Below are 22,419 nucleotides of genomic sequence, written 5' to 3'. Positions count from 1 at the left end.
AAATCTGATAAAAATAGGACTGTTTGGAGATTAGAAATATAATTATAGATCTAAAAGAGATATAATGTGTTGAACTCCAATATTTAATACTGATATGTGTACATATAAACATATACCCACATACATATACATGCATGCATATATTTATGATTTTATATATGTGTGTAGGCATACATATGGAGAGACAGAGACAGAGAAAAAGAGAGGGAACATTTTGTTTGATGTTGGAAGCAAATACCTGAATTCAGATTAACCAGTGATATATCATGAGCAATAGGAAAACACAGAAATATCTAACATCAAAACAAGATGCAATTGGTAGATATGAACCAGAACAAACTACAGAAATTCCTTCTACATCACAAATGGAGCCCCACCCCTTCAATCTGGAAAATTCTAGTAAAATGTTTGATCCTCCCTTTGTACCAGAGAAGTCTAATTTTCTTTTTTATGTGGTATTTGTAATAAAAGAAATTATATATACATATGTGTATGTATATATTTATTATATTAAAAGATTAAATATGTTGACATTATACAATACTATACATATGTTTTATGCATTTATGAGTTTCTAAACTTTTTCTGTGTCTTCAGCTGGCTTTTATATGCCATCTACAGCTTCTCCAAAACTCTCAAAAAATTCCCATTTAATTTCTTATGTTGACCTCTGATACTGTAGAAACTGCAATGGAGAAAGTCACAATGTGCAGGGAATACCTATCCTTTCAAAAATCATTAGATCCCTGCTCCCCTGCACTTTCGTCAGACTACTTGCAGAAATATAATCAGGAAATCATGAATGCTATTTAAATATTATTTTTTAATTCTCAAATGAAAGAGATATAGAGCTCTCTGCCTCACTTTCCCCTTTTCTTACCATAGGTTACAATTAGAACTGAGTTGTACTTGCCCAGATCTCATATTGCACATTTCTGCGTCTCTTTTCTGCACTGTTCTATTTTATACTATAGATATTTTTGCGTGGGTCCTATTCACTATACTCCCTTAATTGAAAACTCCCTGTGGACAGGGGTGATGTCGTGCATGATTCTTGTATTACCAGTGTTTTCAGGCAACAGAAGTGCAGCTGTCCATAAGTGGTATGTAACCACTATATGTTGAATTGATATTTTGAAACTTAATGGAGGCTTTTTTCTACCACTAGAAACATACTTCATGTTGTAAAACAGAGGATGATATAAGAAAAAAAGATTATAAACTATAAAGTCCCTCTGTTATCCCAATTATCTTTTTGATTTGTTTCAGGAGCATGGCATTCCTACTGACATGGGCTATGCAGTAGCCCCTCATCACTCCGGGGTCTACCCTGTCCACGTCCAACTTTATGAGGCTTGGAAGAAAGTCTGGAATATTAAAATCACGAGCACTGAGGAATATCCACATCTGAAACCAGCACGCTATCGCCGCGGCTTCATCCATAAAAACATCATGGTGAGCTTCTTCTCGAATTCTCTGAGTATAACTTACCCTTCTAGCTTCTCAGTTTTCATATGAAAGTAAAAGAGAAAAGTGCCAAAAGTTAAAAGCTCAGCAATATGAAAAGTTCCATGCTGTGGGAAGAGACATTTGTCACATGTCCCATTCTTTAATTAAAACCACCCCTCGAAGCTTCTTCAGATATCAATGAAAAGTGGATCTCTTTCTACTACCAACACCACCATCCCTCCCCTGCATAACCTAATTTCTGAGCTCCCAAACCAGTACTACTATCACCTGATGACTGAGATTTCAAAATGAGATGCAAAACATTCCTTTATCTTTGTAGATAGTGCATAAGTCTACTGTTAATTATAATTATGTATTATAATTAATCTTTTATTTGCTTAGCAAAATTGACAATGATCTTAACTATATTTACCAATGCTGCTTTTCCATCCCCAGGCCTCAGACTTTTAACATACTCTAAAGAACACTTTTTTTAAGTACAAGGCAGATTTTGTAAAAATTTTTTTTCCTGCTCATTTGTTTGAGCCTCATTAGATCCTCTGATTTGGGTTCCATTATGTGTCAATTCACGTGTTCCTAAGGATATTTTATAGTCCACCACTTCAGGAAAAAAAATTCTGGAAGAGATAATAAAAGAAATAAAATTCCTAGTTCCTTTCCAAATTGTGTAGCCTAAGGAAAGACCTGACTGGGACTAGTTTCTGTGGTTTACCTTGGAGTATAGCCGGTGTACATAGGTAGAGGAGGACTGCCCCCTTTCAGGCAAATTCTTATTTTTCAACATATTTTAAAAATGCCTGAAAGAACTCAAAGCAGGTGTTGACCCAAGTGTCTACAAAGATGTCAAGCAGTGTTAGAAGGGATCACATTGATTCTCATTTTCACATTGATTTCACTTTTTCCTCTTCCACAATATAAGGTTCACTTTCTAGCTTAAGTGTCGTTGGAGGTGGGAGTGCAGAGAGGCATGTTTCTTGTTGCTGGAATTTACACTAGTGAGAGTTTCCTAACAATAGAATTATTGGAAATTTGCATGCCTCATGCTGCCATGAGCTTATTTGCCTAGAATGGATTTGTTATGACATTTTAAGCTGCCAAATGCAGTCTTTTGGCAGGATCATAGCTGCTGGGGGACAAGTTAAAGAACAATTTGAAATCCAGGGAGCCAAGGCGGCAGAGTACAGACAGCGATTCAGCCAAACTCTCTCCTCCCAACCACTTTAAAATAACTTCTCAAGTCAAAGTTTGGAGCTGCAGAGCCAAAGGAAGGTCAGAATGAGATGTATTTCAAGCCTAAGACAAGGTAGGATGTAAGCAGGAAAGGTCTGTGCCACCTGAGTGAGAACAGGTCAGGGGAGGAGCAGGAGCATCAGGCAACCTTCTCCTGAAACTGGGTGCAGCTGGCAATGATAGGCAAGTCTAGTGAACATAGGTGGCAATTACATGACCTAGATGAGTGCTTCTGTTCAGCCAAAAGGGAGCAGGTACCCTGGTCACAGTTTCAAGTAAGAGAGAAATACTAGCACTTATGGCTGCAGGAGATCAGGGGTCCTAGTTACAGGTCCAGACACAGGAGAAGTACTAATATCAATATAAAGATAAAAGCCTCATTTCTCAAGTATATACATGACTAATCCAAATTTATTTAAAAAAAGGACCATTCTCCAACTGATAAATGGTCACAGGATATGAGTAGGCAGTTTTTGGAACAAGAAATCTAAGTTTTCTACAGTCATGTGAAAAATTGGTCTAAATCACCATGATTAAATGTTAATTTAAATTAAATTATGTCACTATTTTGATTAGAGAAATAAAAATTTAAACAACCCAAATAACACATTTCACCTATCAGAAATGAAAAATCCTGGAGGTGATGAGGAAGAACAGGCATATTAAAAAAACGGGTGATAAATTTGTGAAGTGGTCCAATCATTCTAGAGACTACTTTAGAGCTGTGCCCAAAGGGCTATAAAACTATGTATACCCTTTGACCTGGTAACACCAATAATAGGTCTGTTATGTAAAGAGATCAAAGGAAAAGGAAAAAAGACCTAAAATATTTAATGCAACTCTTTTTGTGGTGGCAAAAACTTAAATTGAAGGGATGCTCATCCACTGGGGAATGACTGAACAAGTTGTGGCATATAATTGTGATGAATGACAATTGTATTATAAGAAACAACAAGTGTTGTGGCTTGGGTGGGGGGAAACATAAGAAAACCTATATGAACTGATGCAAAGTGAAGTAAGAACCAGATCATTTTGTTCAGTAATAACACTGTTTTAATGATGATCAATTGTAAACGGCTTGGTGAATCTGATCAATATAATGATCCAAGACAACTCCAAAGGGCTCATGATGATAATCTGCTATCCACCTCCACAGAGAGAAATGATGAATTCTGTGTACAAACTGAATTATAATGACTTCACTTTATTTTTTTACAATATAGCTAATATGGAAATGTTTTTTCGTGATTTCATTAATTTATCCATTGCCTTCTCAGTGGGTGGAAGAGGGGTCGTGAAGGGACAGAATTTAGAATTCAAAATTTCAAAAGAAAAGAATATCAGAAATAAATAATAAAGCAGGTCTCTCCAACATGCCAAAAAAATCAAAAGTGTTCTAAATGCACTAGTCATTTGAAAGACAAATGTAGATATGACTTCATAGTTAGGATGTGGTTCAGATCCTACCTCTAATGCATTCTGGCTGTGGGCTGCTGGGTGTTTCTGTACTCTAGGCAGCTCTCTAGGAGAGGAATTCTTAACTTCTTTTTGTGTATCATAAAAATTTCCAGCAGTCTTGTAAGATCTATGGAACCCTTCTCAGAATAATGTTGTTAAATGCATGACATATTTTGATATACAGTAATCAACATGTTTTTTTAGTAACCTCCACTTTAAGGACTTCTGCTCTTACTGTGTAAGTAGCATAGGATGTGTTAAACCACATTGGTAGAGGGGATTCCATCACCAGAAAGGTTTTTATACCAGTAAAAAAATATGGGACCAGTTGCCTTCTCTATAGTTCCCATTTAGTGGTTGGAGTGCTAGGTTTAGATTCTGAAGGATCTGGATTTGAAATTCACCTCTGACATTTAATAGGTGTATGACCATGAAGAACTCATTGCCTAGTTGAGTGAGCTGCAGTGTCCACATCTAGAGAATTTTAATAATAATAGAATATAATAGAATAATAGAATATTTACCTCACCATTTTCTATAAGGTTAAAATGACATGAACTCTGTAAAATATTTGCCTAAGCTTTAAAGCACTAAATAAATAGTGGTTATTTTTCTTGTGGCTGGATAATCAATTGAGGGTTTGTGAATATTGTAATTTCACTCCCATGATCTTTTACTTGCCAATAACTTGATTAAATAACCTGTTATCATCAGCCATTTTTCACTCATGACTGACTCCCCATTTGGAGTTATGTTGGCAAAGATACTGGAGTGGTTTGCCATTTCCCCTTCCAGGTCATTTTACAGATGAGGAAACTGAGGCAAATTATTTTAAGTGATGCCTAGATTCACACATCTAGTTAGTATCTGAAGCCAAATTTGAACTCAAGAAGAGGAGTCTTCCCGACTCCAAGTCAGTCACTCTATCCATTGATCCACCTAGCTCCTCTTTTGCAGTAATATCCATTTATTATAAATATATATCTTCAAGAGACAGTAGAAAAAGTTCTGCATTAGAAATTGGGATAATCTCTAATAGCTCATGTATACAAAACACTTTAATACCAAAGAATTTCACTCATTTTCTCATTTAAGTCTCCCAGTAGTCCTGTGATATAGGTGCTCTCATCACCATTTAAACTATGGCAAGTTCAGAGACAACAAGGAGCTTCTCCTTAGGGACAAGCCTGAATGGCCACTTCTTAGCTCATGTTCCACATTGAGACAAAATGAGACACTTGTAGGTCACTAAGCTGTTAGGCAAAGGAGGATTACTTAGCTTTGAGACAGCAAGAATACGGAATACTTAGTTTCTATAAAAACAAACCTCTCTTATCCCTGAAACAGGTCTGATCAACAAGATAGGCTGCGATGACCCAAGTGGTTTTCAGACCACCACTGAATTTGAGGGGTCTAAACCCCATAAGGGGTGTGGAAGATCATTCGGACCTCTGGGTGAACTGGTAGCATAATCAACATATCCAGAGGCCACCAGGAAATTAGCAATAAAGGCAAAGCTTTAGGCTTGACCAATCTCTGACCAATTAAGTCCCAGTTTTGTTCCCTTTTCCCTAATCAATGGTGGGTGACAGAAACAAACAAACAAACCTCATAGATGAATATTCATCCTATCACACTTCTCAAAGGACATGCATCTTGGTAGTGTCAGAATCCAATCTTGAATTCTCTCTTTTGGGTAAGAATATAGTAATTTTCATAGAATCCTTTCAATCTGGTTTCAGTCAAGTCCTATCAATTATTCCTCTATAATATTCCTTGCATCTGCTCTTCCTTTGTTATTATCTTTACACTACTATGTTTGTGCTCTTATCACTTCATGCCTAGGTTGTTTCAACAGGCTCCTAACTAATCTTCCTGCCCTATTCTTTATTTCTTCAGTATCAGATTAAATTTTCTCAAACATGGTTTTCATGTACCATGTCACTTTATGGTTCAAAAACCTTAAGTAACTCTTATTGACTATAAAATAGAATTTAAGTCTAGTCTTGCATTCAAAGCCTTCGACAATCCATTCCAGACCGATAATTTATTCTCTTCATACTCCTATTTTCATATTTTGGCTTTACTTATTCTGATTTCCCCCACTTAAAGTTTTCTAACACCATATTTATTTAAATGCCATCCATTCTTTTAAATTTAAATTTATTTATTTGTTCCTTTAAAATAACTAGTTAATTCCCTCTCTATTTCCCTTCTCCCCATTGGAAAAAGCATCATTTGACAAAAAAGATGTATATATAAAATGATGTCTTAGTTATTTCTATTAGCCCTTTCTCTGGATATAGACATACACAAGTCATTCTTCAAAAACAATATTTGTGTAGCTGTATATAGTGTTCTCGTGTTCTGTTCATTTCACTCTTCATAATTTCATGTAAGTCTTTTTGTGTTTTTCCAAAATTAAACTGCTCTTGATTCTTATGCCCCAGTAGTATTCCATCACAACCAAATGCCACAACTTGTGTGCAATTATCCAATGGATAGGCATCCCTTCAATTTCTAATTCTTTGCCACCACAAAAAGAGCTGCAGTAAATATTTTAGAACATACAAGTTCTTTTCTTTTTTCCCTGTTCACCTTGGGAAATAAAACCAATAGTGGTATGACTGAGTCAAAAGGTATACAGATTGCAATGTTCCCCATACTAAGTATTTCATAGTTCAGAAGAAAGGAAAACAAACTAATAATCCTTTATATTCTTATATCTTAAAGCATAGAGTTCACCAGGGCTAACATTCTGTGAATTAATAAAAATTAAAACTTTAGTTTAATATCAAAATAGAGGTGCTTCTAAGTCCTTCTTCCAGCTCTCCATAATAACCTCATATTCTCTCTCCATTAATAGCTCGTGTAAGGTTTCATTAAACGAGCTTCCTAAAGTAGGCTATTCAGAGTGAATTGGCATTGACGTGCTCAGGAAATCTATCAACACCTAGAACAAATTTTAGTAAAACTCTTAATCATGGCAGCTATAAAGATAATAGCATATTTATTAGAGTAGACATTCTCAAAAAGAAAAACAAGGAAATGTCTGTAATCAAGTCTAATGATTAAAATGATTCTTCAAATACTTTGTTTTTCCTTAATTTTGACAACAAGAACCAATATTTTGAAGACAGATTTTGAACCAAGTTTACCTTAAACTTTGAGTGATAGGACAGAAGTTTTTAATCAGTTTACTGGGAACAATCAGTAAAAACAGCCTCCTTCCTTAGAAATTGGCAAGCAAGCTATTCCCCAAAGCAAGTGCATTAATTTCCTGCCACTTTTAGCTCATGGTGATAAACATGGGTCATAAGCAAGTCATTTTATAAGATTTAGCTGAGGAATGTGCCTACTTACATAACTTCACTCCATGCCTTCTGATAAAATTGTCGTGATATTTCATAGGGAAAAATATAAGACTTTGAAAAATGTCTTTGTTATGCAGGTATACAATAGTAATAAATAATGGCATTTGTGTTATTCAGTGATGAAAAGGTGACCTTTTTACCATTATATGGTATATACATGTTCTGGGATTTTTAAAGAATGACTAACAAAAGACATAAATTCTCTGGCAACTACCAGATGTCAAAATTGGGAATATGAGCATTAGAGTAGTTCAATCTTTCCTTTGTAATTCAGAGGTTCAATTGAAATAAAGAAGTCATTTTCCTCCCTCAAAAGCACATTGTCAGTACATTGATTTCATCTTTTAATGTAGATAAAGAATTTGAAAGGAAATAGAATGCTTAAAACTATTGCTATATAGATGAGAAAATTACAATATAAAAATTATTTCATTTTTACAATGTATTCGATTTAAAAGGTCTGCATGAATTAAAATGATTCTATATCAACAGTATTTTTAAAACACTTCAAATTTTCTCTTTTAATTTTAAATAAATATCCCATTTATTTTTGTCTCACCCTTGCTTTCTTAGAGTAAAAGTAATTTTTCAATTTGTATTTGGCCTTATGAAATGGTGCCCTATCATATATAATATATGATGAGGGAAATGTCACAGCTTCCATAAATCCAAATGAAAACTAACTTTTCTTTTCTGACGTTAATTTTTCATTCAGGTTCTTCCACGACAAACTTGTGGTCTTTTCACACACACAATTTTCTACAAAGAATATCCAGGAGGCCCTAAAGAACTGGACAAGAGTATCCAGGGAGGAGAACTTTTCTTTACCCTTATCCTCAATCCAGTAAGTATTTCAAGTTATTCTCAAGCTAGCTAAATGGTGGGATGAAAATATAACTTGAAAAAAGGCAGGCAGGCCTCTTATCATCAGTAAAACCATTTTGAGATGCTTTGCCCTTCAGATTCTACCAGAAATGAAAAGAGCAACAGGAAATGATGAAGTGATAACCAGAAATAGCTCTCAGCTGTGGCTTCAGAACTGGCAAACTAAACTCCAGGCTCTTTTATATCTTAGAAAGTTGAAGCCAGTGATGGAAGAGCTCAAAGATATTTCCTGCTACTGAGGTCAATCAATGGGTAGACTACCAGAGGGAATGGACCAGAGGGGAAGTGCATATCACCTGCAGTTCCAGTGTTGGAGAGTTGACCATTCCCACCTCCCTTTGGAACAGAGTAAATTATCAGTCACATCCTACAATAAGTAGGATTTTATAACTCATCTTCCTGCATTTCACATGGCAAAAGGCATGTGATAACAATGATTTGCATTCATGTAATTTATACTTCTTTGTGAAGTATAAGTGAAGAAGTCAACAAATTAAAATATTTATTCTATGCTTACCATTTTTAAGAAATTCAGAAGGAAGAAAAAATTACATTCAAAACAAAACAAACAAAAAACCCAATCCCTTTTCTAAACGATGATGAGACCACTCTGCCTTACATTTCAGCAGGAGAGACATGTGCAAACAGCTATCTCTAAATAAAAATAAATAGAGTAAATTAGAGATAATCAGCAGAAGAGGGGTATTAGCATGCAGGAGAATCAAGAAAGGTGTCTTATAGAAGACTGAATTGCAAATGGGACTTTAAGGAAACCAAGCAATGTAGGAGATGGAGATGAAGAGGGAGAGAATATATTAAACTTCTATCATATTCTCAGCCCTAAACAGAGTAATTTTGATAGCTAAAGTTCCTGTCCTAATGGTAACTAACAATTTCAGATGCAGAAAGCACAAGGCATACATGAATGTACTGGACATATATTGAGAAGGGGAAGGAATGGAATAAAACCATTAATCAACTGATCATTCTACTAGTGTTTATTAGTATATCTTCATTGTGTCAAGGCTTCAAGGTAACTTCTGGGGATACAAAGACAAAAAATCAAATTGTTCCTTGGCTCAAGTTTATGTTTTTTTTAAGGAAACAACATGTACAATAAATGTATATAAAATGTGTACTGGATATTTTCAGATGGGAGAAACTAACAACTAGGGAGATTGGACCTTATGTCAAAAATGTCACTTGACCCAAGTTTTGAGAGAGGTATGAAATTTTATGAGGCAAAAGTAAGGAGAGGAGATGACAGTCCTGGTTGGGGCAATATTTACAAAAGTGTAGAGGTGGTATATGGAATGCCATATGTGAGGAAGAGCAAGTTGGTAGTTTGGTTAGAAAGTAATTTGTGAAGGGAATTTGGGGGCAAGGTTATAAATGGCTTTAAATGTCCATTGCAATATGTTGTATTTAATTTCAGAGGTAATAGGTAGCCCTCAGGTTTTAGTAAACATAAGATTGATATGGTCAGATTTTTTTTTTGTTTTGGGAATGTCACCTTAGATGTGAGTGGAGGATAAATATGAGAGGGAAGGAACTGAAAGCAGGGAGTCCAGTTGGCTATCAGTCATTGCTTCAATTTAGGCAAAAGAGCATGAATCCAAGAAGTTATATGACTCGAAAGAGCAGCAGAGATGGAAGAGACTTTGGGATAAGAGAAGTGGAGACTGTCATTATGTGGGATGAGGGAGATTGAAAAGTGGAGAATGAATGAGGCTATGAATCTGAGTGACTAGAAAAATGGTGGCACCATTTTTAGAAACCATAAGTAAAATGTGTTGACATAATATATATATACATATATATATATTATATCTAGCTATTATTATTATGTAAAATTAAAGGTTACATTAAATTAATGGGAGAGTCCAAGGGAAAAAAACTGGGGAGTAGGGAGAACCTAGTCTCCACAGTTAGCATGCTGATTTCACAATTGATTCAACTATATAAAAAAGAGAATACATTTCACAGTGTCAGCCAGTAAATAGACCTAATTCTACATCTCAGTGTTCATTAAGTTTCAGTCAGAACTTGTTGATGTTCTAATGAATCATGAGTTTATAGAGCTGGAAGGAAACGTGGAGACTATTTAATCAAGGGATTAAATTTATCTAAATCTACCTAGAGACTTGTCTATGGCTAGATTTCAGAGGGCCCAATGAACTTGGATATATATATATATATTTGTGTGTGTGTGTATTCACATATTGATAAGAAGTCCCAGGCATCACTAGACTGCCAGAGGGATCCATAATACATGAAATTTTAAAAAGGACCTAACCTAGTCCAACTCCTCTCATGTTACAAATAAGAATAGAAGACTCAGTGGAAATGCATGTCAGCTATGGGGGGGGGTTGAAGGGGGAGTGAAGGGAAAAGTAAGAACATGAATCATGTAACCATGGAAAATTTTTCTAAAAAATAAAAAAAGAATTTAAAAAAAGAATAGATAGGCTCACTGAGATTTCTTGGTTTGCCCCAAGTTAATTTGTGGAATTAACAAGGTTCCTGGATCTTACTTTAAGATAGTTTCCATACAAATTGCATCAAATGACTATACTTATTACTCACCAAGGTTACCATGGATGCTCAGTTTTCCTAAAAATATATTGTTGTTGTTGTTATTATCATTCATAATCATTATCACAATTATAATAGTTTTATATAGTACTTTGTAATCTGTAGAGTGCTTTCACTTATATTATTTCATTTTTATAACAACAAAGTAAAGTTGGTACGGTAGTGCATCTTTGTTATCTTCATTTTACATATGAGGAAAGTTGGCTTTAGTAAAGTAAAGGGTTCCCTCTTCAACCTTAGAGGGAGTAGCAAAACCAAGAACCAAAGGTCTTCTAACATCTAATCAATCATGTAGTCTGATATGGATAGGATTAGGGTTTTGATGTTAAAAGCTCACTCTACTGCAGATATGAATAACACAGAAATAGGTTTTGAACAATTAAACATGTATAACCCAGTGGAACTGCTTGTCAGCTCTTGGAGGGGGGAGGAACAAGAGGAGGTGGTAGGAATCATGAATCATGCAACCATGGGAAAATATTCTAAAGAAAAAAAAGAAACAAAATGCTATCCGTAGCCAAAGAAGGAACAGCTAGAATTTGAGTCCGGAGCCACGCACCCCATTTTCTACTATATTTCCCTTCATTCGATTTCTATTGTATTGTGATATATCTTCTATCATGACATGAACAATATGGAAATATGTATGACATGAATATACAGGATCACATATATTAGACTATTCATTACGTGGTGGAGGGAAGGGAGAGAGGGAGAAAAATCTTAATTCTAATGTGTCTGAAAACAATTGCCAAAAAATGTTTCTATATGTAACTGATTTTCTTTTTAATTGGGAAAAAGTAGCCAGTTGATACAATTGGCTGCTAAGTAGTATAGTGGATAGAGCACTGGGCCTGGAGCCAGAAAGACTTGAGTTCAAAACCAGCCTCAAATACTTACTAGCTGTCTGACCTTAGAAAATCACTCAATTCTGCCTCAGTTTCCTCATCTCTAAAATGAGCTAGAGAAAGAAATGGCAAACTATTTGAGTATCTTTGCTGTTAAAGTTTAAAAAAAAAGATTGGGAAAAATTTATTCTGAGTAAACTGGCTTTATTGTGAGCATAAAAATCATAATTCCATCATCCACAGACACCCCTAGAATGCTCTCAGGTCCTGATTGTTACTGACAGATATTTATAGATAAAAAAAGAACATGCAATCTTCTCCCTTTCTAGTTGGGAAGGTAGGACAGACAAAGTCTTCTTTCTTTTCTGGTGCTCAGAGGATCAATTATATGGGGAAAGGCATTAGAAAGGGCAGAAAGAACTATGTGTACGGTTAATATAGCCCCTTTGGAAGTATCTACTATAAAATCATCCTTGTTTCAGGTTTTTCCATTGAGCACAATATTTTGCATTAGTTTTTTTAATTATTCATTTTTGTAATAGAGTAATCTTTTAATACCAGAACCCCAAATAATATGCCCAAATAAACAAGTGATAAATCATATGATTTCCTCTGGATTTCTACTGCCACATATCTCTTTCTAGATGTGGATAGTATTCTTTCTCATAAATCCCTCAGAATTGTCCTGCATCATTACAGTAGGTTTTTGCCTCAGATGATCTAATTGTAAATGCATTAATCTCTCTCAGAGAAAGCATAACACACATTTCTCTATAGTAAAAATTAACACGTAATTCTATCTCTGTGATTATCTATCTTGTAATGATCTATTTCCTTTGATTCTATAATTATTGATTATTAGGAAGGACTTTCACTTACAATTAATAGTCACAACTTAACAGATTAATCAGATTAGTTAACATGAAATGATGAAAAGCCAATTGATTATAGTTATCTTTTTCATTGCTGAGAAAACCTCAAAAGGGTCACAAGGAGTTGGACCTGACTGAAACAATTCAACTACTACTACTACTATTACTGACATAATTAGTTTAAAGCGAATCCATTTATTGTCATGGCATAGTATATAAATAGTAGTTACAAAATGTCCTATCCCCGGTATAAACCTGTAGTGCACTCTTCCACAAAAACATATACAATATATACAATATAGGCACAGAGATAGAATATAGCAGTAAAGAGCCACACATAGAGAGCACACATTGCCAAGGCAACCTACACCTGTGGCACAACAAGGCCCCAGGAGTACCATTTATATGTTAAGCGTGTTATTCTGTATTTTCTTGTTTCTTTGGCTCAACTTGGCTCTACATCTAGACTCTTTTTTTTTAATGCCAGGGATCATTTCTCAATTTAGTCTTTAGATTTAGTTTGCTGGAGGGCTTTTTGAGGGTCATCATGGGTTTGGCTGGGCTTTTTAGCCAGCCAATGGTTAGCCACTCTAAAATTCCTTCATATTGGCAGAGAAACTTCATGATTTCTAAAGAAGCAATGGAGTGGAAACACAGTCTCACTCTTCTTTTTGCCAGCTACAAAAGGCCATTCCCGATTTTTGCATTCTTTTACATTTTGATAAGATGTGAGCCTCTGAAGGTTTGAGCAAAGTCATTGTTGACAATCTCCAAGGTTTGTAAAATTCAGTTATTTTAATTTGCATTTCTCTCCTTAATAGTGATTTGGAGCTGTTTTCCATTTGATTGTTGATGGTTCACAAGAAATTCATTGTTTTTCTCACCAATAACAGGAGTGATAAAGACCAACTATAGAGAGTAGACAGGAAAGGTAAACCCTGCCTTAATACAACTATTTCCTTCCTGATTCAAAACACCTGCAGCCTTCAGACTCATTTTTAGATAACAACACAGGTTTTTGTCTCAGAGGAAGAGGGTAGATTTTGTCAGATTCCAGGAGCTAGGCTGCTTGGGGAAAGTTGGTATTAAGATGAAAGATTGTTCAGGTGCTGTGGGAAACACTGTTCATGGCATGCTCTTCTCTAATTTAAAATGAAAACAATAGGGCTCTGGTGCAATAGGAGCTAATATCTGTAATGGGAAAGCATAATTAACCCATGCATTAATTAGGATTCTGTTTAAAATCATTATGAAGGACAACTATTTGATAACTTAATTAATGTTCCTAGCCTTGATTCTACATGTTATTATACAAAACTGTTCAATGAGGCTGGAGTCTCCTGCTGAACAAATGTAAAGCCTATAAAATAACCAGCACATAGTCCTTTTCTGCAGTCAGTCATTAAACTGTGGCAATTCCATATGAGCAGATGTTATTAACACAAGGAGAAAATTGAGGACATGGTGAACTCTAATAATTCTATCATAGAAGATGTTATAGAGGAAGTGGAGCCTGAGAAAGAGAAGATCCTAAAAGCTGGAGGTTAGGAAGGAGTGTTTTCCAGGAACAGGAGACTTTGAATTTATAGTAGCAATAGAGGAAATTAACAATAATAATAAATAAGATTTATATAGTACTTTAAGACTTTGAGGTTTTCAAAATGCTTTACAAATTTTATTGTCACAACAACCCTTGGAAATATATGGCATTATTACTCCCATTCTATAGATGAGGAAACAGAGGAAGATAAAGTTTAACAGACTTTTCCAGAGTCACACAGCTAATGAATGGCTAAGGAAGAAATTAGAAATCACTCATGTAGAACATCTAGGATCACTAACAGTCCAGAAACCAAAAAGGCTTGATTCAAATTAGAATGCTAATTTAAGAACCAACAATCCAAATTACTGTTTCCTAAGGTAAAGATCACAATCAGCTTGTGTATCAGGTTTTTAATCAAATTCACTTACTCATTTTAAAAATCTTTCTTCTATCACTTTCTAAATGTATCACATAACCTTCTATTAAAGTCTTCCTCCAAGTCACTTAGAATATTATTCAAAAGAAATTGTCCTACGTTGCAATATACTTTTTGTTTATGTTTTTGCTCTCTATTTCCTTTTAGATAAGCTTATTTTTCTCATACAATCAGATCAATAGAGTGAACTCAAAATCAGGAAACTGGGGCTCTAGTTCTACCTCATCTATGCAACTATAAAAAAGTCTTTTAACTTTCCTTAGCCTCAATTGTCTACTCTGTAAAATGTGGAAGTTTGGTCTATAGCATCATTGGTTTTGTGCCTGGAAAAAAAATGTAGAGGTCCTCTCATGCAGCTCTATCATTTTAGAGAGAAGGTGGGTCTTTGAGATCTTGAGAAATTAAGAAGTTACTCAAAGACATGGTTTGTAAAGTAGCAGAAGTTGAGTTCACATTCCAGTTTTTTGATTCCTAAAAGCCAATCTTCTCACTGTACAAGACAATCTTTAGGTCTTTTTCGGGGCCCAAATTCTATAGTGTTTATAAGATGTGTCCTCTGCAGGCCAATCCTTCTTTTCTCCTTTTTTGAGTGACAAAAGGGTCCACAGTAAATTTCCATCTGAATCAATAGCTCAGCTGTCTATCAAGAAGAGTACCAGCCCTGCAGTTGTAGGTCTATGGAAACCAAAGGTCAGTTTATTCACTTTCTTACTTAAGAACAACATATGAAAGGGATCATGAAAATGGCAAATATTTTCAACTAGAAAAAAATCCAACTAAGTAGAAAAACAAAGGACAAGGGAGTCAGTGCCACTTTACTGTCCCCATTCAACCCAGAGACAAAGAAACTGTCTAACAATAAAACATAACTAAAAGTTATCATTTCCCCCTTCTCCCCAAGGAATATTTGTCTGAAAGGAAGCTTAATGTTTCAGGCTTTTTTTTTGTTTTCCTGATAGAAAGCTCAACCCCTTTTTTTCTTTGCTTCTCTTGGGGCACATGCTGAAAATGGATAATCCTTTGTTGATGAAATGTTTCTAAAACAGAGGGATCATTCATTTTAGATGTTTGATTCATTCCATTTCTTTTGCTTCCCTCTAGTATTTGTTTATGCTTAGGCATATTTCATGACATGTGATGTTGAAAAGAAATATATTGCTGAATATATTATTGAAGCAGGATGTAATTCATTATATATTTGGGAAATTTTACTGAGTTGTCCAGATGTTGGTGCCAAGTGATTAATAGGAGGTATGTGCACATCACTCTTTCCAATGGCTCCTTCAAATATACGCAAGTTTACCCTATATTGAAAACACCTACATTGACTCAGGTTTCTTAACTGTTTTCTTTATCATATATTTTCCCCTTACTCTTCTCTATACTGCCCTAATTTTCCACCAATATTCTGAAATTTCTTTTTCTGAAAATCACCACACTCCAACTAATTTCCCTTTCACCAAACTCAATGGTCTTCATTTCCATTCGTGTTTCTACTATGTTTGACACTATACATCATCTTTTTTTTCCTCCTTGGCATCTTCATATCCTTCCTTTCTTATATTTTCCCATCATTCAATTCCACTTACATTATTCTATATTGCTTCTCTAACTTGTTTCCTTTGCTAGTTACTCTTGCTTTTGTGGTTGAGTAACAATGGATATTTCCCAAGATTCAGCTTTATACCCTCTGGTTTTCTTGCTTTCTAATCCCTCTCACGTGGCTCCTCTATTCTCACTCTTTTGACTATCACTTCAGTGATAGATGGATCTTGATATAAATAGATATTTCCAATTCTTTCGTCATATGAATTCCCATATATATGTACTAAATATTTCCATTTGGATATCTTTTTGATCAACTCACCCCTATCATATCTAAAACTAGGCTTATAAATGTGTACTCTTTGTTTGTAATGGCCCTGCTTTCTGTCAGTAGAATTAGACTTCCCCCAGTGATCCAGGTTCAAAACCCAATCTGGCAGCAAAATATAATATACAGAGTGCTAGCCTTAAAATCAAGAAGCACTAGGTTCAAATTCTTTTAGATACTAGAAATGTGACTCTTAAATAATAGCCAACATTTATGTAGTACTTATTATGTGCCAGATACTGTGCTAAACACTATTTGTTGTCTCATTTTATCCTCAGAACTCCAGGATATAGATGATATTATTACCCTCATTTTATAGATGAGGAAATTGAGTCAAACAGGTAAATAATTTGTCCTTGGTCACACATATAGTGAAATACTATGAAAATGTAGAAGTCTTGCATAATTTAGGAATTACATCCGGAAATATTGTTATTGAAAGCAGATGATACATTGAAAACAATTCTCTAACAGCAGGATTGTATGATTTCAGCAAACTGCAAATACACATACAATTTGTATTTGAACTCAACTGTTCTTAACCCAGTGGGAGCACTCTTACTGCTTTATCCACTTTACCACCCTACCTCTCAAATATTCAAGACACTTAAACTCCCTAGGAGACAGTTTCATCCTTTGTAAAATAAAGGGGTGGGTCTTATTGATTTCCAAGTTCCTTTTTGGGTCCAAATAAATGATCTTATAATCAAATCCTGTTAGCTCTTACTTTGACAGTCCTTTCTTCTTTATTGCCACCATCCTTATTAATCTAGTACAGCTGTAATTCAAACTATCAACTTTTTCATTGCAAGTGCCTTCAGGATGGCTTTCCTTGTCTAACCAGACTCCAATCCATTCTAAATATACCCAAACAAGTTTTCCCTAAACACTTCTTTTGCCAGGTTTTCTCCCTCCTGCAAAACCTTCAGTGTTTCCTCATTCTACATCACACAGGTCAAAAGTCTGCTGCCCAGCTTTCAAAGCACAACATAAGTTGGAGTGAAGAATATTGGGTTGGGAGCCAGGAAACTTTGGATCATTTTTAAGCTGTTATGAATTTGTGAGAGAGTTGGATTATTTTATTTCTAAAGTCACCTAGACCTTTAAAATTCTCTGATTCAACCTTATTTCCCTTTATCCTCCAACATGCATTCTTTCCTCTAGCAGTCTCTTCTTTATTACTTAGACATGCCTTCATTCCTACTCATTATTTCAACAGGTAGTTTATTTCTTCTGTTTTTACCTGTCTTAAACCTATCTGTCTTCAATTGCCAGCTTAACTCTTTCATCTTTATCAATCATCCTTAGTGCAGTGTTGGTCCAGAGTAGGAACCTTAATAAGTCTGCTGATTGACTCACTTCAATCTGACCAATAAAATCCCCAAACGTTCTTGGTCAATTACTACAAATAATTGGGTTTGACAAGTTGCTTCAAATGAAAAGAATGTATCCATGCTAATTCTCAAGAAAATCTTAAGTCAATATTTCACTTTCTCATTCTTTTTCTCTCTTATATTCATTCTGTCTTTCTTACTATGTAAGATATAGTAGAAAAGCAATTAATCTCTTTGGGTCTTAGTTTCCTTATTTAAAAAACAGAGAAGTTTCTCTAGATAAACTCTATGATCAAATTAATTTATAAATATATGACTATCTATCTATCTATCTATCTATCTATCTATCTATCTATCTATCTACCTACCTACCTACCTACCTACCTATTTATTTACCTGTATGTCTGTATCTGTCTTTCTGTTTGTCTATCTAGCTATCCATCTCTCTATAATCCATCTATCTATATACCTACCTACCTATACACTTGTGTATCTGCCTATCTATCTATCTATCTATCTATCTATCTATCTATCTATCTATCTATCTATCTATCTACCTACCTACCTATTTATTTACCTGTATATCTGCGTCTGTCTTTCTGTCTCTCTATCTATCCATCTCTCTATAATCTATCTATATACCTACCTACCTATTTACCTGTCTATCTAGCTCTTTATTATAGATTTTAAATCCAAAGAGGATACAGAAATTCAAGCAATGAAAGTTGACAAAAATAAAAATAAACATTTTCTTAACTTTGAACTTTTGTACAGCTTCCATTTTCCCTAACTGTGGACATTTCGAAGACTTTACCATGGCCTATTATTTTTATTATTATTGTCATTATCGTTATTCAATGGAGAGACTAGCCATACCAATTATATCATATCATAGCTAGGAAAAACAAAACAAACTGACCTCACATTTAGGTGTGAAGCACACAACTGAACTAGTAGTCACTCTTACTTAACAAAATCCTTGAGGATGGTTGCCAGGGAATGGCTTTGAAAGAATATGAAAATGCATAATTTATGAATTGCATCAGGAAATACTGTTATTGAAAGCATAGGGTACATTGTAAGTGAATCCCTAAAAGCAGCATTACATAATTTCAATAACTAATGTTCATGAACTACTGGACTGAAGAGTGATCCTCATTTGGGGCTTTCTTTTCTTTCCTTAGATGTTACTTCCCACTCTTCCCTCTTCACTCTATCCCTTCCCTACGTTAAAGACCTAAAAAATCTCGAAGGACATTCAAGATTTGTGTTTCTCTTTTATTTTCTTTTTGTTTTGATTTGTTTTATTTAGTTACTAATTCTACACTGTTAAGATGAGTCTTTTAAAGGCCAGGAGTGGGTAGCTGGTAAATAAATAATGAGTAAAGGTTTCAGGAAACTTTTATTTAAATCTCAGATGGATAGCTAACATTTGTAAAGCTTTTACTATAGGTATTGTGCTAAGCACTTTATAATTGTTTTCTCACTTGATTTTCATAACAACCTTGGAAGATAGGTGCTATTATTATCTCCATTTTATCAGTGAGGAAACTGAGCCAAATAGACAAATGACTTGCTCAGAGTCTCATAGTTAGTAAGGGTCTGAGTTCAGATTTTGAATTACTAACTCCATTCAGTACCCTATCCACGCTACTCCATCTTGGATAAAAATAATATTTTGAGATTCATTTTCCTCATTTGTAAAAATCAAATAGTGTATCTCAATGACCTTTCAGTTCTCTTCCCAGTTTTGAAATTCTGTGATTCTAAAACTCCATACTTCATTCAATATAAGGTGAAACTACTGTCTGTTGAATACCTCCTAGGGATTTGGACACCTTTAAAAGTTTTCTAGGTCCCCATCCTCCCACTCCACTCACCCTGAAATCTCCCTTCCCTAGAATAATAAGCAGAATCACATTAAAATGAGTCAGTCTTGTTATAAACATTCTCAGATTAAATCAGTAATGACACATTCCCTAAATACTTAATTATGAATAAAAAGCTATTTTTAATATACATACTAAAATTATTTTCTGATCCTAATATTACAAAAAATAAAGTTTCACAATCCAGTTATACCACTATTTAGCATATATTACAGTAAGGTGAAGGACAAAGGGTAACAACAGCGCTTTTTGTAGAAGCAAAGTACTGAAAAGAAAGTAGATATTAATTGGTTGGGAAATAGCTAGAAAAATTTTGTGCTATATGAATAGGATGGAATGTCCTTATACAATCAGAAAAAAAATGAAGAATTTAAATTAACTTGGGAAGATCTCTACAAGCCAATGTATATCAGTAAGAGAACTTCAGTTGAATTATTTCCATAAGGACAATATTAATACAAAACAAAATAATGCTAAAAGACTTTAGACCTAGGGTCAATGCAAATGACTTATATTAAAGCTGACCTCCCACCATTTTTGTTGACAGAGTGAAGGACTTGAGGGGAAGATTGAGTTATATATTTTCAGTATGGCCAATATATTGATTTGTTTTGCCTAATCAGACATTATTTTTTTATGAGAGAGGGGTTTTGAGAATGGGATGGAGCCATGGAGAAATAATGATATATTTTTAAAAAGCAATTCCATAGTACTTAGAGCTGTCTGGCCTTTTGCAGGTTCTATCTTATGGTCTCCTTTCTCGGAAAGTTTCTGATTGAGTAGGAAATTGGTTGAGTAATAGAATTTTGAAAACCACTAGTGTAGAGCCCTTTCCCCCTTCTATCCTTTAATCCAGAGTCCATCACAGTGTTCTGGCATGGATCCCTTTGGCAGACTGATGAAGTTTATGGACCCCTTCTCAGAATATGTTTTAGATGCCTAAAATAAAATGCATAGATTTACAAATGAAACCAATTCTATTAAAATGGATTTATCAAAAAATTAAAAACAAACATGTTCACAAAGGTAGCTGTTAACTCATCCCAGGTGAATTGTTTTTATGGTAGAGTCAGCTGAGTATAAATGTCTCCTAGGTTTCCTTTGGGAGGCAGCTAAAGTGGCTCAGTGGATAGGGTTCAGGCTTTAGAGTCAGAAAGATGAGCCTTCCTGAGTTCAAATCTGACCGCAGACATTTAATTACTTACTTAACTCTGCTTGCCTCAGCTTTCTCATCTGTAAAATGAGCTGGAGAAAGGTAACCACCCTAATACATTTGCCTCGAAAACCCCAAATAGGATCACAAAGAGTCAGAAAAGACTGAAAAACAACCTAAGAACAAGTTTCATTTGAAGTAGCTTTGGCCAGTACCAGCCTCCCAGTGCCTTTGCCAGTCAGGTGCGCCCTCTAGTCTCTGGTATTCCCTGCTGACTTTTGTTCCCCACCATGTTTACCTGAATTGCACTTTCATGGCAGGGTGCCTGTGCATGCTGCATAAATGGTTTTAACAAGATTTTATTTTTGACAGGTATAATACTCTTGATTTTTTGCCTGGCTGCCTTTGGTAATGCTGTTCAGGGTTCGGTAGGAGACCCTAAATGAATTCCTGCTTCGGTTGCCTTGAGCCTTAGAACATCAGTGTCTACACAATAAAAAAACAATATCCTGAAACCACAGGCCCTGAGAAGGTGCTATTGCCTTGGTTCATAATCTAAGGAAGAGCTGTCCTGTGTAAGCCACAGTTTCTAGATGGGAGATTTCCAAAAGAGTCAGTGGCCTGGATACCTCTGCTGGAACACATTATAGCTGTTAGTCATTTCCCCTCCTGCTAGGCTTCGATGCACTTCTCCCAGAAACCTTTTAATTTTTATTTTACTTTTCTCTTTGATGGTTTTTCCTTTCTCTATGGGAAATTGGTCTTCTCACCAGAAGGAAAAGTGATCTCATTGTGAGAGAGAGAGAGAGAGAGAGAGAGAGAGAGAGAGAGAGAGAGAGAGACAGACAGAGAGACAGACAGAGAGAGAGACAGACAGACAGAGAGAGAGACAGACAGACAGAGAGAGAGAGAGACAGAGACAGAGACAGAGACAGAGAGAAACAGAGAGAGAAAGAGAGAGAAAGAGAGAGACGATAGAAAAAGAAAAACCTGACATTGAGGCAGAAGGGAAGGAGTAATGAGAGCATTGAAACTGCAGCCAGTGAGACTGTATATACAGCTTAATTGCTGTGTGACCTTGACAGTTCTTTCAATCTCTCAGCCTCACTCTTCATCTACAAAATTGGGATTATAGGGGGAAGCTGGGTAGCTCAGTGGATTGAGAGCCAGGTCTAGAGATGGCAGGTCCCGGGTTCAAATGTGACCTCAGACACTTTCCAGCTGTGTGACCCTGGGCAAGTCCTTAACCCCCATTGCTTAGCCCTTATCACTCTTCTGCCTTGGAGCCAATACACAGTATTGACTCCAGGACAGAAGGTAAGGGTTATTTAAAAAAATGGGGATTATAATCGCCTCTCTCTCAGAGGGCTTGCTTTGATGATCAAATAACAGGTAGAAAGTGTTTTGCAAACCTTAAACACTTTCTACAAGATGGTGGTGGTGGTTGTTCTTGCCATAT

General features: G+C 35.3%; 1 protein-coding gene across 1 annotated transcript in view; it reads left to right on the top strand.

Moving 5' to 3' along the window:
* LOC123251409 (bifunctional heparan sulfate N-deacetylase/N-sulfotransferase 3) overlaps positions 1–22,419 on the top strand; it is a 192,345-nt gene that overhangs the window by 97,838 nt on the left and 72,088 nt on the right. The window contains exons 4-5 of the mRNA XM_044680660.1: positions 1,270–1,455; positions 8,248–8,376. Of these exons, the coding sequence (XP_044536595.1) occupies positions 1,270–1,455; positions 8,248–8,376 (315 nt within the window). The remainder of the gene's footprint in view (positions 1–1,269; positions 1,456–8,247; positions 8,377–22,419) is intronic.

Source organism: Gracilinanus agilis, chromosome 6 (assembly GCF_016433145.1).
Source record: "Gracilinanus agilis isolate LMUSP501 chromosome 6, AgileGrace, whole genome shotgun sequence".
Lineage (NCBI taxonomy): Eukaryota > Metazoa > Chordata > Mammalia > Didelphimorphia > Didelphidae > Gracilinanus > Gracilinanus agilis.
The sequence above is the reverse complement of the archived record's forward strand: the minus strand, read 5'-3'. Positions and strand labels throughout refer to the sequence as shown.